The 13,750-nt window shown below is 45.0% G+C and overlaps 1 protein-coding gene and 1 long non-coding RNA gene across 4 annotated transcripts in view; one reads left to right on the top strand and one right to left on the bottom strand.

Annotated features, from left to right (window-relative positions):
- Positions 1-3,312: 3,312 nt before the first annotated feature.
- LOC113065388 (uncharacterized) lies at positions 3,313-4,114 on the top strand. The gene is made up of 3 exons (XR_003279007.1): positions 3,313-3,682; positions 3,767-3,883; positions 3,977-4,114. It is a non-coding gene; the product is annotated as an uncharacterized LOC113065388 (long non-coding RNA).
- A 3,156-nt stretch (positions 4,115-7,270) lies between these two features.
- LOC113065873 (actin-like protein 6B) overlaps positions 7,271-13,750 on the bottom strand; it is a 9,385-nt gene continuing 2,905 nt past the window's right edge. For all 3 annotated transcript variants that reach the window (XM_026237424.1, XM_026237425.1, XM_026237426.1), the window contains 11 exons: positions 13,732-13,750; positions 13,480-13,577; positions 13,264-13,358; positions 8,736-8,842; positions 8,570-8,659; positions 8,431-8,492; positions 8,178-8,292; positions 7,998-8,078; positions 7,807-7,902; positions 7,651-7,737; positions 7,271-7,553 (listed from right to left, as the gene is read on the bottom strand). The exon at positions 13,732-13,750 is cut by the window's right edge and continues 82 nt beyond it. In XM_026237424.1, coding sequence (XP_026093209.1) covers positions 7,473-7,553; positions 7,651-7,737; positions 7,807-7,902; positions 7,998-8,078; positions 8,178-8,292; positions 8,431-8,492; positions 8,570-8,659; positions 8,736-8,842; positions 13,264-13,358; positions 13,480-13,577; positions 13,732-13,750 — 931 coding nt within the window. In that variant the 3' untranslated portion in view covers positions 7,271-7,472. The remainder of the gene's footprint in view (positions 7,554-7,650; positions 7,738-7,806; positions 7,903-7,997; positions 8,079-8,177; positions 8,293-8,430; positions 8,493-8,569; positions 8,660-8,735; positions 8,843-13,263; positions 13,359-13,479; positions 13,578-13,731) is intronic.

Raw genomic sequence — 13,750 nt, 5'->3', positions numbered from 1 at the left:
TAATATATGCATATTTTGAACATTTATACTGTGACATGACACACTCAGCAGCCTGATCAACATCACACTGACCCTGTTTGATCAAGCAGCTCCGCAGGCCGTGGTCCTGCATCTGTCCAGAGAGAGAGAGGAGCGAGGATGAGACCGGAGGAGAGAGAGACGAGAGAGCGAGGGATGAGACCGGAGAGAGAGAGAGACGAGAGAGCGAGGGATGGACCGAGGAGAGAGAGACGAGAGAGCGAGAGGAGGATGAGACCGGAGAGAGAGAGACGAGAGCGAGCGGAATGAGACCGGAGGAGAGAGAGACGAGAGAGCGAGGGATGAGACCGGAGAGAGAGAGACGAGAGAGCGAGGATGAGACCGGAGAGGAGAGAGACGAGAGAGCGAGGGATGAGACCGGAGAGAGAGAGACGAGAGAGCGAGGGATGAGGAACCCGAGGAGAGAGAGACGAGAGAGCGAGGGATGAGACCAGAGGAGAGAGAGACGAGAGAGCGAGGGATGAGACCGGAGAGAGAGAGAGACGAGAGAGAGCGAGGGATGAGAGACGGAGGAGAGAGAGACGAGCTCACACTCAGAGTCTGAACTGTTGAACTGCAGCACTTCATTCTGTCCACTGGAACCAGTGCTGGAGCACACGGATAATGACCGGTACACACACACACACACACAACCACACACACACCCTGACACTCACTCACTCGCACACACACACACACACCACACACACACACCCTGACACACACTCACTCGCATACACACACCACACCTTGACACTTACTCACTCGCGCACACACACCCTGACACACACTCACTTCGCACACACACACACACACACACACACACCCTGACACTCACTCACTCGCACACACACACACACACACACACACACACACACACACAATCTGACACACACTCACTCACACACTCACACACACACACCACACACACACACACCCTGACACTCACTCACTCGCGCACACACACCCTGACACACACTCACTCGCGCAAAACACAACACACACACACACCCTGACACTCACTCAACTCCTCGCGCACACACACACCCTGACCACACCACTCACTCGCATACACACACACACCTTGACACTCACTCACTTCGCGCACACACACCCTGACACACACCACCACTCGCGCAAACACACACCACACACCCTGACACTCACTCATCGCACACACACACACCCTGACACACACTCACTCGCATACACACACACACCTTGACACTCACTCACTCGCGCACACACACCCTGACACACACTCACTCGCGCAAACACACACACACACACACCCTGTCCACTCACTCATCGCACACACACACACACACACACCCTGACACTCACTCACTCGCACACACACACACACCACCACACACACACACCCTGACACACACTCACTCGCATACACACACACAACCTTGACACTCACTCACTCGCATCACACACACACCTGACACTCACTCACTCGCATACACACACACACCTTGACACTCACTCACTCGCAACACACCACACCCTCGACACACACACTCACTCGCACACACACCACACACACCCCTGACACTACTCACTCGCACACACCACACACACACACCTTGACATCACTCACTCGCGCAAACACACACACACACACACCCTGACACTCACTCATCGCACACACACACACACACACTCACACACACACACACACACCCTGACACTCACTCACTCGCACACACACACCACACACACACACCACCCTGACACACACTCACTCGCACACTTCACACACACACACACACACACACACACACACACACCCTGACACTCACTCACTCGCGCACACACACCCTGACACACACTCACTCGCAGGCAAACAACCACACACTGACACTCACTCACTCGCACACACACACACACACACCCTGACACACCATTCACTCGCACACTCCACACACACACACACACACACCCTGACACTCACTCACTCGCACACACCACACAACACACCCTGACACACACTCACTCGCACACTCACACACACACACACACACACAACACCCTGACACTCACTCACTCGCACACCACACCCCTGACACACACTCACACCACACACATACACACTCACTCGCACACACACACACACACACACACACCCCCTGACACACACTCACTCGCACACTCACACACACACACACACCCCTGACACTCACTCACTCGGCATACACACACACACACACCCTGACACTCACTCACTCGCGCACACACACACACACACACACACCCTGACACACACTCACTCGCGCAAACACACACACACCACACACCCTGACACTCACTCACTCGCACACACACACACACCACACACCCTGACACACACTCACACACACACACATACACATCACTCGCACACACACACACACACACACCCCTGACACACCACTCACTCGCACACTCACACACACACACTCACTCGCGCACACACACACACAACACTAAACACACAAACATCTGACACTCACTCAACACACACACACACACCACCCTGACACACACTCACTCGCGCACACACACACACACATAAACACACAAACACTCTGACACTCACTCACACACACACACCACCCTGACACACACTCACTCGCACACACACTCACTCAGTCGCACACAACACACTCAGTCGCACACACACACTCGCACACACACACACACACACACACCCCCTGACACACACACACACCCTGACACACACACACCACTCGCACACACACACACACACACACACCCCTGACACACACTCACTCGCACACTCACGCCACCACACACTCACTCACTCGCACACACACAGACACACATAAACACACAAACACTCACTCAACACACACCCTGACACTCACACACACATACACATACACCCTGACACACACTCCACTCTTCGCGCACACACACACACTCTGACACTCACTTCACTCACACAGACACAACACACCTTTACAAGGGCAGTTTTTTTTTTATTTCATTAATGTGTGCATCATCTTTTATGTCAAATTCTTACATATAATTCATAAACGCAGAAGTAGTAATACTATATAGTGCTGTTATCAGTCAAGTGAAGTCAGGATCAAAACAATCCATCTTAGCACTAAATCCAAAAAACACCACTTCATATTTACTCTTTGTGTAACTTAAGATTGAACAAGAAGAATAAAAACATTAGTTTAATAATTAATTATCTGTATTTAAAATGAAATTTACATTTGCAGTTGTCCCCATATGTTGAAATTTGACAAGCATTTAATTTGTCACGCTGGTGAACTCGTCTGCTCTGTGTTTGGTGGCAGCGCTCAGTGACTGCAGTGGATTGTGGGTCAGGCCTGTGTTCTCAGAGAATGAAACGATGAAAGAGAGGAACGAGGAACTGAAAGAAGCTCAAACGAAGCAGATTCTCAATCAGTGTGAATCCAGTCAGATCAGAGTGAAGCAGAGCCACGCCCCCGCAGACACACGGACCAATCACAGCGCCAGTGCAGAGAGTGGGCGGGGCAGGGGAGGGGGCTTCTGGAGTGTGGTATAGCAGTGATTCAAGAAAGCCCCGCCCATCAGAGATGAAGCTCCGCCCAGCAGGACGAGAGTTTCCTCTCTGAATGAAGACAGACAGAGTGAGCTGCAGTATTACGTGTCAAAGGTACACACACACACCACACACAAAAACACTCTCTCTCTCTGTCTCACACACACACTCACACCGCCTTCCTGTGTGTCTCATCAGCTGCTAGAGCGTTCCCCCGGCGATCCTCTGGACGAGCCAATCAGAGAGCATAAACACGAGACCGAGCGTCACATGAGCGACCCCAGAGCAAACCTGGAGCAGAAACCAGATCAAGAGGTGCTTCACTTCACTTCAGTGTTTACATGGAGTCACATGACTGTTACGAGTGTGTTCCAGCAGGTGAGTGTGTGTGTGTTTGGTGTGTTTCAGGTGTGTGTGTCTCGACGCGTCCAGAGCAGAAGAACTGTGGGCCGTAGAGGAGGATCTCAGAGAGTCTGGAGATGAAGCGCTGTTATTTATGTGCTAATATTTTATATTTGAAATAAAAACTACTCCGTTTTTAAAGGACTTTGTGTTTATTCTTTCATGTTTGAGTGTGTGTTCGCTAAACACACTCCTGATCCGATCCAGAAGATCTTCTTCCTCTGATCAGGTGACTCTCGTTATATTTCAGGGATGGGAAGTCCAGACATGGCGTAATGTGACGATTAAACGCAGTGCTTTAAGTGAGCCGGTACTTGAGCGTACCACCACCTCTCCGTGCGCCCAGAACGTGCTTTTAGTGTACCGGTACGTTCATTTGGAAATCTTTTTTAATAGAGGTTTTAACCCTTTGCCTTCACTGCCGCTTTTCAGAGCGCCCATTCACAATGTTTCACAACCGCAAGCGTGAGCGGTGCGCGAGCAGTGGGTTCCGCACAACTACCTCGTCACTGCAGCAGCAGACTCTCGCGAGTATTCACACTGGAAGCGTAAAGTACAGCATCACAGCAGCGGCTGCAAAGCGTGTTCGGCAGACAGTAGAACCATTTCAACAATGGGTATAATTATTTTAACATTTGTTTTTATAACAATACTACATACTTTCACCCAAAATGATTAATTAAAAAATTTAAATGGGTAAATACATATGTTATACTTAATTTTCTTTTTCTGGCATAATTGTTAAAACATTAGACATTGTCGTTGTTGTTAAAACTCTTGACATGCTTATTCTGTGCATTTTGAATAAGTTTTGTGTAAAATAATATTTATCTTCCATCAAAAGTGTGCTTTCACTTTAATTGAGCGTGAGCAGCACAGCAAAAATAGACCGGACGCCGAAACCCCCGCTTCAACTACTGTTCACGCGACGCTCCTGCTTGACGCTCACGCGCTGCTCCCGGTCCCGGCGTGAATGCACTCATTGATTAACATGGACGCGGAAAAAAATACTCCTGCCCGCGCGCCGCTCATGCTTGCGGTGTGAAACAGAGGTTATTCTTCCTAGTTCGGAGTATGGAGCGTGAATCATTTGAGTCAGTTTGGGGATCGCAAATCATTTGAATCAGTTCGACAGTTCGGAGCTGCTTCGCGGATCATTTGAATCAATTTGACAGTTCGGAGCGGGTATCGGGAATCATTTGAGTCAGTTGGGATTTTGGAGCGGGATCGCGAATCATTTGAATCAATTCGAGAGTTCGTATAGGGTTCGCGAATAATTTGAATCAATTCGAGAGTTCGTATAGGGTTCGCGAATCATTTGATTCAGTTCGGGAGTTTGTAGCGGGTTTGCAAATCATTTGATTCAGTTCGGGAGTTCAAAGCGGATTCGCGAATCATTTGAGTCAGTTCGGGAGTTCAAAGCAGATTCGCGAATCATTTGAGTCAGTTTGGGGATCGCGAATCATTTGAATCACTTCGGGAGTTCGTAGCGGATTCGCGAATCATTTGAGTCAGTTCGGGAGTTCAAAGCGATTTCGCGAATTATTTGAATAAGTTCGGGAGTTCGGAGTGTGATTCAGTTGAGTCAGTTCGGAAGTTCGGAGGTGGTTCGCGAATCATTTGGGACATTATCTATGTTTGAATGCAGTAATGCAGCAGCTCTTTCTAAGGGTATTTTTTCAAAATCCTTTTGCAAATTTTATTTATGTTCAGTAGTTCTTTCTAGCTCAAGCAAATCCACAAACTAATAAAAGGATTTATTATTAAGGTTGCCTGTTGACTGCTGTATATAAAAGCCCTTCAATATAGTTGTTGTTACGTCAGGGGATGAGGGGAGTCATCAAAATATGCTATAATAGAGTACCGGCACCTCTTTTGGGCCACTTAGAGCACTGATTAAACGTCAAAAGGCTGTGAGTTCACTGATTAAATATTAGCTGCAGGAATCAGAGTCAGCTGCTGCGCTGCTTTGTGAACTTGCCTTTAATTATTTAATTATAATGATTGTTTAAATCAGGGATAGGGAACGATGATCCTGGAGGGCCTGTGTCCCTGCAGAGTTTAGCTCCAACCCTAATCAAACACCTGAACAAGCTAATCAAGGTCTTCAGGATACAGGTAGGTTTGTTTTTTCAGGGTTGGAGCTAAGCTGTGCAGGGACACAGGCCTCCAGGATCAACGTTCCCCACCCCTGGTTTAAATGAATGTAATAATTGATATTTTATTGGAAGTGACAAGCTTTCCTGAGTATTCTAAACCTAGAAAAAGACTAAAACAGCTTTACAGATGAACTGTAGACTAAAGGTTGACTGTAAGAAGACACTTCTCTGAAGAGAACACTCATCATATCAAATAGCGTTTACAACAAAATAGCATTTAAAATGTGAGAAATATAAACTTGACATTGTAAGTTCTTGTGGTTGACTTTAATTTCTGTGCCTTGTTTCATCAGTGCAGCTGCTCTGTATGTAAATGTAAATGTTATGTGATTGGGCTGTTATTGTTAAGAAAAAAAGTATTATTTTTAATCCTTTTTAATTTGTCTATTTGTATTTATCTTTTAATAATTGTATGTTTAAAAAAACACATTTGTATAAAATATTTTTCTAATTTAATTATTTAAATAGTTTATTTGTTATAGTTTTTTCCATTTATTTTTCCAGTAGGGTGTGGCTTCCTCTCTGTTGCCCCTCCCACAGCACCTCCCATATATGGAGCCCTGTCGCCGTGACATCTATCTATCTGTCTGTCTGTCTGTCTGTCTATCTATCTATCTGTTTGTCTGTATGTCTGTCTGTCTGTCTGTCCATCTGTCTGTCATCTATCTCTCTGTCCATCTGTCTGTCATCTATCTGTCTGTCTGTCTGTCTGTCATCTATCTGTCTGTCTGTCTATTCGTCCGTTCTGTTCGTCTCTGTCTCTCCATCTGTCTATCTGCTTTGTTCTCCGTCTCTCCGTCTGTTCGTCTCTCTGTCCATCTGTCATCTATCTATCTGTCTATCTCTCTGTCCATCTGTCTGTCATCTATCTATCTGTCTGTCTGTCCCGTCCGTCCGTCTGTCTGTCATCTATCTATCTGTCTGTCCGTCCGTCCGTCTGTCTGTCATCTATCTGTCTGTCTATCTCTCTGTCCGTCTGTCTGTCATCTATCTGTCTGTCTGTCTATTCGTCCGTTCTGTTCGTCTCTGTCTCTCCGTCTGTCTATCTGTTTTGTTCTCTGTCTCTCCGTCTGTTCGTCTCTCTGTCTGTCTGTTTTCTGCTCATGTGTTCTACATGAATGAAGCTTCCTGAACACATGGAGGTATTTCTCAGTTTATTGGGCTTCTGACAGAGTTACTGTAAATACTGTATTCAGATCAGTCACATGTAGTTTATACAGAAACATAATTCAGCAGTTCATGATGAAGTGCATGTGTTTCATGTGTGTGTTTGACTGTGTGTGTGTGTCTCTGTATTTGTCTGTGTGTGTGTGTCTCTCTTTCCCTGTGTCTGTGTGTGTGTTTCAGGGGCATTTTCTCTCCACGCTCTGTTTTCCTCCCTCGTCATACTCCTGCTTTGAAATCCACATCTGCTGGAAGGTTCCCTGAGGACCAACACATAAGTTCAGTTCTATATTAATAGACGATATGTAAGTATGTGATATGAAGGAGTCTTCAGCTGCAGTGTGTTGTGATCGTCACCAGTGATGCCAGGATAGATCCTCCGATCCAGGAGCTGAATCTCCTCTCGATGGAGCTGTTGCAGGCGATCAGCTTCAGTCTCATGCTCTGAACACAGACAGAGATCATCAGCGAAGGATGAGATCAGACGGAGATCAGACTGAGACCAGGACTCACCGGCGGAGCTTTCTGAGACAGTTCTCTGTTGAGTCTCTCCGTGAAGCCCTGCAGGAGTGTGTTTCCTCCGGTCACGATCACGCTGCCGTACAGACCCTCAACACACACACACACACACATAAAGACAGCAGAACATCACAGAATAACATGCACGAGGCGCGGTGTGTTCTCTCTCTCTCTCTCTCTCTCACCGGCCGGATGTCGATGTCACACATGCCGATGCTGGTAGTGACCACATGTCCGACCCCCAGCATGGTGTTACCGGACAGACCCTGAGAACATGCACACGCAGGTCAACATCACACACTCTCCTTCCGCAGGAGACATCAGCTCCATCAGCACTTCTGAAGCACACGTGATCAGGACTTCACCTTAACATTGGACGGATCAAACAGACCCTCAGGGATCCGTAACCTCTCCGCTCCGTAATCTGTGCTGTAGCCACTGGGCATCTCGTAGTGCACCGTCGGCATCTGTGCAGCAACCCTGAACCAACACCAGATCAGATCAGATCCGTGTGTGTGAGAGAGAGAATGTGTGTGTTTACAAGTGTACGTGTGCACATTTGCGCAACTTTTTATGTGTTTAAATGTGTGTGTGTGTGTGTGTGTGTGTTGCACTCACTGTTCATCATACGGAGAGTCAGACACCTGTAGAACAGATGCCTGGAAATCCTGAATCACCTCCTGAAAGAGTGAGATTCAGCGATCACATGACACTCGCGTCACATACGTGTCATTCTTGTGTTTCTGCAGACTCTTACGTTGCACATGTATGTGTGCCAGGATTTGGTGACGGGAGGGAGTTTGTCTTTCTTGGTCCATAGCGGCGGAGCTCCTTCTCTCACGGGCTCCTGACACACACACACACACATACACACACAGACTGAGAGACTGAACACTACACACACAGTGGGATGAACACCCTACCTTAGACGCGATCATGTACGGAGGAACCGTGTCGATGTTCATCTCCTGAAACAGCTCTCGGCACTGCATGGTAATGAAATCACCGGCCAGAGGAGACTTCACGATCCCTGAACACAAGAACACACACCAAACGTCATCAGCTGATTGAGGTCATTAGTTTGGCTGCTGCAAACACATGATAAACCAATACAATAATTGCTCTGTAAATTGCAATGAACAAGCCTAACTCCAATCAATAAGCTCCTGAAAAAGAAGATCAGATGAGAGCTGCAGGTGCACTAGTTTAAAGTGTTTATTTCATCTGCAAAATGTAGTTGTGTAGACTTTGATACACACACACAAAACATACTGTATATTAGACATCTATTTCCTATTTAATGGTGTTTGGTGATTTGTAACAAGCATTTTTGGTTCGTTAATGATGACATTGTACGTTTGAACCACAGACTGTTGAACTTAGTTTTCGTTGCATTTCACAGTTTTGACCACCAGGTGTCGCCACAGAATCGCGGTTCGAAACTGTGAATCATTTTGTGACGCAACTGATTCGAAGAACCGAACAGCTCCATTTCTCTCATTCTTCTCATCTCGTTTAAAATCATAACAAGCGATGTCTGACTTGGACTTCTGACTACACGCACTCGCTCGAAGTCCCGATCTGAATCGCGCTCGCGCCGAAGACCCGATCTGAATCAAATGATTCACGCACTCGCTCGAAGTCCCGATCTGAATCAAATGATTCACGCGCTCGCGCCGAAGTCCCGATCTGAATCGAATGATTCACGCGCTCGCGCAGAAGTCCCGATCTGTATCGCGCTCGCGCCGAAGTCCCGATCTGAATCAAATGATTCACGCACTCGATCGAAGTACCGATCTGAATCAAATGAGTCACGCACTCGATCGAAGTACCGATCTGAATCAAATGATTCACGCACTCGATCGAAAGTACCGATCTGAATCAAATGAGTCACGCACTCGCTCGAAGTCCCGATCTGGGGAGCGTTTCCCAAAAGCATCGTTAGCCAACTGTGGCAAATTCCGTCCTTACCAGTATAGTTCAACGATTCGGTCTTTCCCGAAACCATAGTTCAAACGAACATTCGCAAACTTGTGTTGTTGGAACCACAGCTCTTTACCTGTGGTTAGAGGCATAGTTTGTCTTTAGTTTGCTGTGTCGACGTCATTGATTGCGCTGCACCTGGGCTGTGTTCTATTCAGCGTTATCGACCCTTGTCTATGCCCTATTCCTTTAGAAGATTTCACCACCCACTTTGAGTGATTTAAAAGACTTAAAGTTGTGGCTTAAGTTTATTACCTAATTCGCCTTCTTTATTATTATTACAAATTCAGTTTGAAACTATAGCAGCGTGGCCCTCGCAATTATTCTCCCTTAGAAGTGCCCTCTGAAAGCATTCATCTTGCCTATTGGAACGCATCGTTTCGTTTGTGCAAAAAAAAAAAAAAAAATTATGTGTTTGCCAAGTGACTTATCTTTGTAAAAACATCCCAAAATACATATGGCTCATATAACAATATTTGTAAAATAGTGTGTAAGAGGTTTTCACTTATATTAAATGTTAAGGCTCAAATCACAGTATTTTTATAGTAAATTATTTTAATTTTATTTTAAATGAATGTACCTAAATAAAGTAACAAAAATGTATTTAAATAAGTGAGTGATTTTGTTGTTTTTACAGAATCAGAATATAGAATACTCTCTACAAATGTGTTTGTGTGCGAATGTACATATATAGAGAGAGAGAGAGAGAGAGAGAGAGAGAGAGTATATACAGTGTTTGCAAAAGTATTTTTAAAATGTTTATGATTCACGCATTCGCTCAGAAGTCCCGATCTGAATCGAATGATTCACGCGCACGCACCGAAGTCCCAATCTGAATCGAATGATTCACGCGCACGCACCGAAGTCCCAATCTGAATCGAATGATTCACGCGCACGCACCGAAGTCCCAATCTGAATCGAATGATTCACGCGCACGCACCGAAGTCCCAATCTGAATCGAATGATTCACGCGCACGCACCGAAGTCCCGATCTGAATCGCGCTAGCGCCGAAGTCCCGATCCGAATCGAATGATTCACGCGCTCGCGCCGAAGTCCCGATCTGGGGAGCGTTTCCCAAAAGCATCGTTAGCCAACTGTGGCAAGTTCCATCCTTACCATCCTAGTTCAACGATTCGGTCTTTCCCGAAACCATAGTTCAAACGAACATTCGCAAACTTGTGTTGTTGGAACCACCGCTCTTCACCTGTGGTTAGAGGCATAGTTTGTCTTTAGTTTGCTGTGTCGACGTCATTGATTGCGCTGCACCTGGGCTGTGTTCTATTCAGAGTTATCGACCCTTGCCTATGCCCTATTCCTTTAGAAGATTTCACCATCCACTTTGAGTGATTTAAAAGACTTAAAGTTGTGGCTTAAGTTTATTACCTAATTCGCCTTCTTTATTATTATTACAAATTCAGTTTGAAACTATAGCAGCGTGGCCCTCACATTTATTCTCCCTTAGAAGTGCCCTCTGAAAGCATTTATCTTGCCGATTGGAACGCATCGTTTCGTTTGTGCAAAAAAAAAAAAAAAAAAAATTATGTGTTTGCCAAGTGACTTATCTTTGTAAAAACATCCCAAAATACATGTCTCATATAACAATATTTGTAAAATAGTGTGTAAGAGGTTTTCACTTATATTAAATGTTAAGGCTCAAATCACAGTATTTTTATAGTAAATTATTTTAATTTTATTTTAAATGAATGTACCTAAATAAAGTAACAAAAATGTATTTAAATAAGTGAGTGATTTTGTTGTTTTTACAGAATCAGAATATAGAATACTCTCTACAAATGTGTTTGTGTGCGAATGTACATATATATAGAGAGAGAGAGAGAGAGAGAGAGAGTATATACAGTGTTTGCAAAAGTATTTTTAAAATGTTTATGATTCACGCATTTGCTCAGAAGTCCCGATCTGAATCGCGCTCGCGCCGAAGTCCCGATCTGAATCAAATGATTCACGCGCTCGCGCCGAAGTCCCGATCTGAATTGAATGATTCACGCGCTCGCGCCGAAGTGCCGATCTGAATCGAATGATTCACGCGCTCGCGCCGAAGTGCCGATCTGAATCGCGCTCGCGCCGAAGTACCGATCTGAATTGAATGATTCACGCACTCGCTCGAAGTCCCGATCTGGGGAGCGTTTCCCTAAAGCATCGTTAGCCAACTGTCGCAAGTTCCATCCTTACCATCGTAGTTCAACGATTCGGTCTTTCCCGAAACCATAGTTCAAACGAACATTCGCAAACTTGTGTTGTTGGAACCACAGCTCTTTACCTGTGGTTAGAGGCATAGTTTGTCTTTAGTTTGCTGTGTCGACGTCATTGATTGCGCTGCACCTGGGCTGTGTTCTATTCAGCGTTATCGACCCTTGCCTATGCCCTATTCCTTTAGAAGATTTCACCATCCACTTTGAGTGATTTAAAAGACTTAAAGTTGTGGCTTAAGTTTATTACCTAATTCGCCTTCTTTATTATTATTACAAATTCAGTCTGAAACTATAGCAGCGTGGCCCTCGCAATTATTCTCCAGTAGAAGTGCCCTCTGAAAGCATTTATCTTGCCGATTGGAACGCATCGTTTCGTTTGTGCAAAAAAAAAAAAAAAAAAACAAATAAAAACGATGTGTTTGTCAAGTGACTTATCTTTGTAAAAACATCCCAAAATACATATGTCTCATATAACAATATTGGTAAAACAGTGTGTTAGAGGTTTTCACTTATATTAAATGTTTATCAAATAACAGTATTTTTATAGTAAATGATTTTTATTTTATTTTAAATTAATGTACCTAAATAAAGTAACAAAAACGTATTTAAATAAGTGAGTGATTTTGTTGTTTTTACAGAATCAGAATATAGAATACTCTCTACAAATGTGTTTGTGTGCGAATGTACATATATATAGAGAGAGAGAGAGAGAGAGAGAGAGAGTATATACAGTGTTTGCAAAAGTATTTTTAAAATGTTTATGATTCACGCACTCGCTCGAAGTCCCGATCTGAATCGAATGATTCACGCACTCGCGCCGAAGTCCCGATCTGAATCGAATGATTCAAATTCATGATCAAATGATTGCTGTAGGTTATTGAGTGTTTGTAAGGGCTTGCCCCTGCAATGTAAATTCACATTAGAGGCTTAGGAGCTATTGATCGAATGATTACTGTTTAACATCATTTTACAGCATCTATAAAACAGAACTGAAGTCTGCTTGCATCACTGAATCATTATGTTCTTGTCTGTAACTGTAATACAGTCTGGTCCTGTCTAATACCATTTGTATTGTATAAAGCGCTATAGAAATAAAGGTGACATTTCTTGGCTTGTTAATTTGTGATTTGCTCTGTACATAACCCTAAAATAGTAAATAGTAAGAAAAAGCATCTGTTTTAATAAATAAATCAGCAAAGTTTTGATCATGTTGATCATCTAGATGATCTACCAACAAATGCATGATGTACTGTTTACCTTGCTGCAGGACGTACCCATCATGCACTGGGATGGCAGTGGTGTGTGTGGCCCCGCTGTCCAGCACGAGGCCCGTGGCGCGACCGTTAGCAAAGCTGCAGTCGATCAGGTTAAGGTGACGTACAAACATCATGACATCATTAACACACGAGGGCACTCAGCCTCTCTGGATTCTGATTGGCTGATGTTCCCGAGTTGTGCTTTCTGATTGGATACGCGGTGAGCACAGCAGTCTTGCACAGGAAGAAGGCGGGGATGTTGTAATGCTCGAATATGAGTTCTGTTAGTTTTTCTCTCTTCGCCCGCGAGTTCCACTGTCATGAGAGAAACATTGGAACATTACTTCAGATGAAAAATACAGCAGATGTCCTCTGAGTCTGGATCATCTGGAGACAGAAGTGTCCTCCTGTCGTCTCTCACATATTAAGAGCGGTTTAAACACTGGTGTAAGAGTGATGGTGTACTCACAGGAGCCTCAGACATCAGA

Source organism: Carassius auratus, chromosome 48 (assembly GCF_003368295.1).
Source record: "Carassius auratus strain Wakin chromosome 48, ASM336829v1, whole genome shotgun sequence".
In the NCBI taxonomy this organism is placed as follows: domain Eukaryota; kingdom Metazoa; phylum Chordata; class Actinopteri; order Cypriniformes; family Cyprinidae; genus Carassius; species Carassius auratus.
This window is presented reverse-complemented; position numbering and strand designations above follow the sequence as displayed.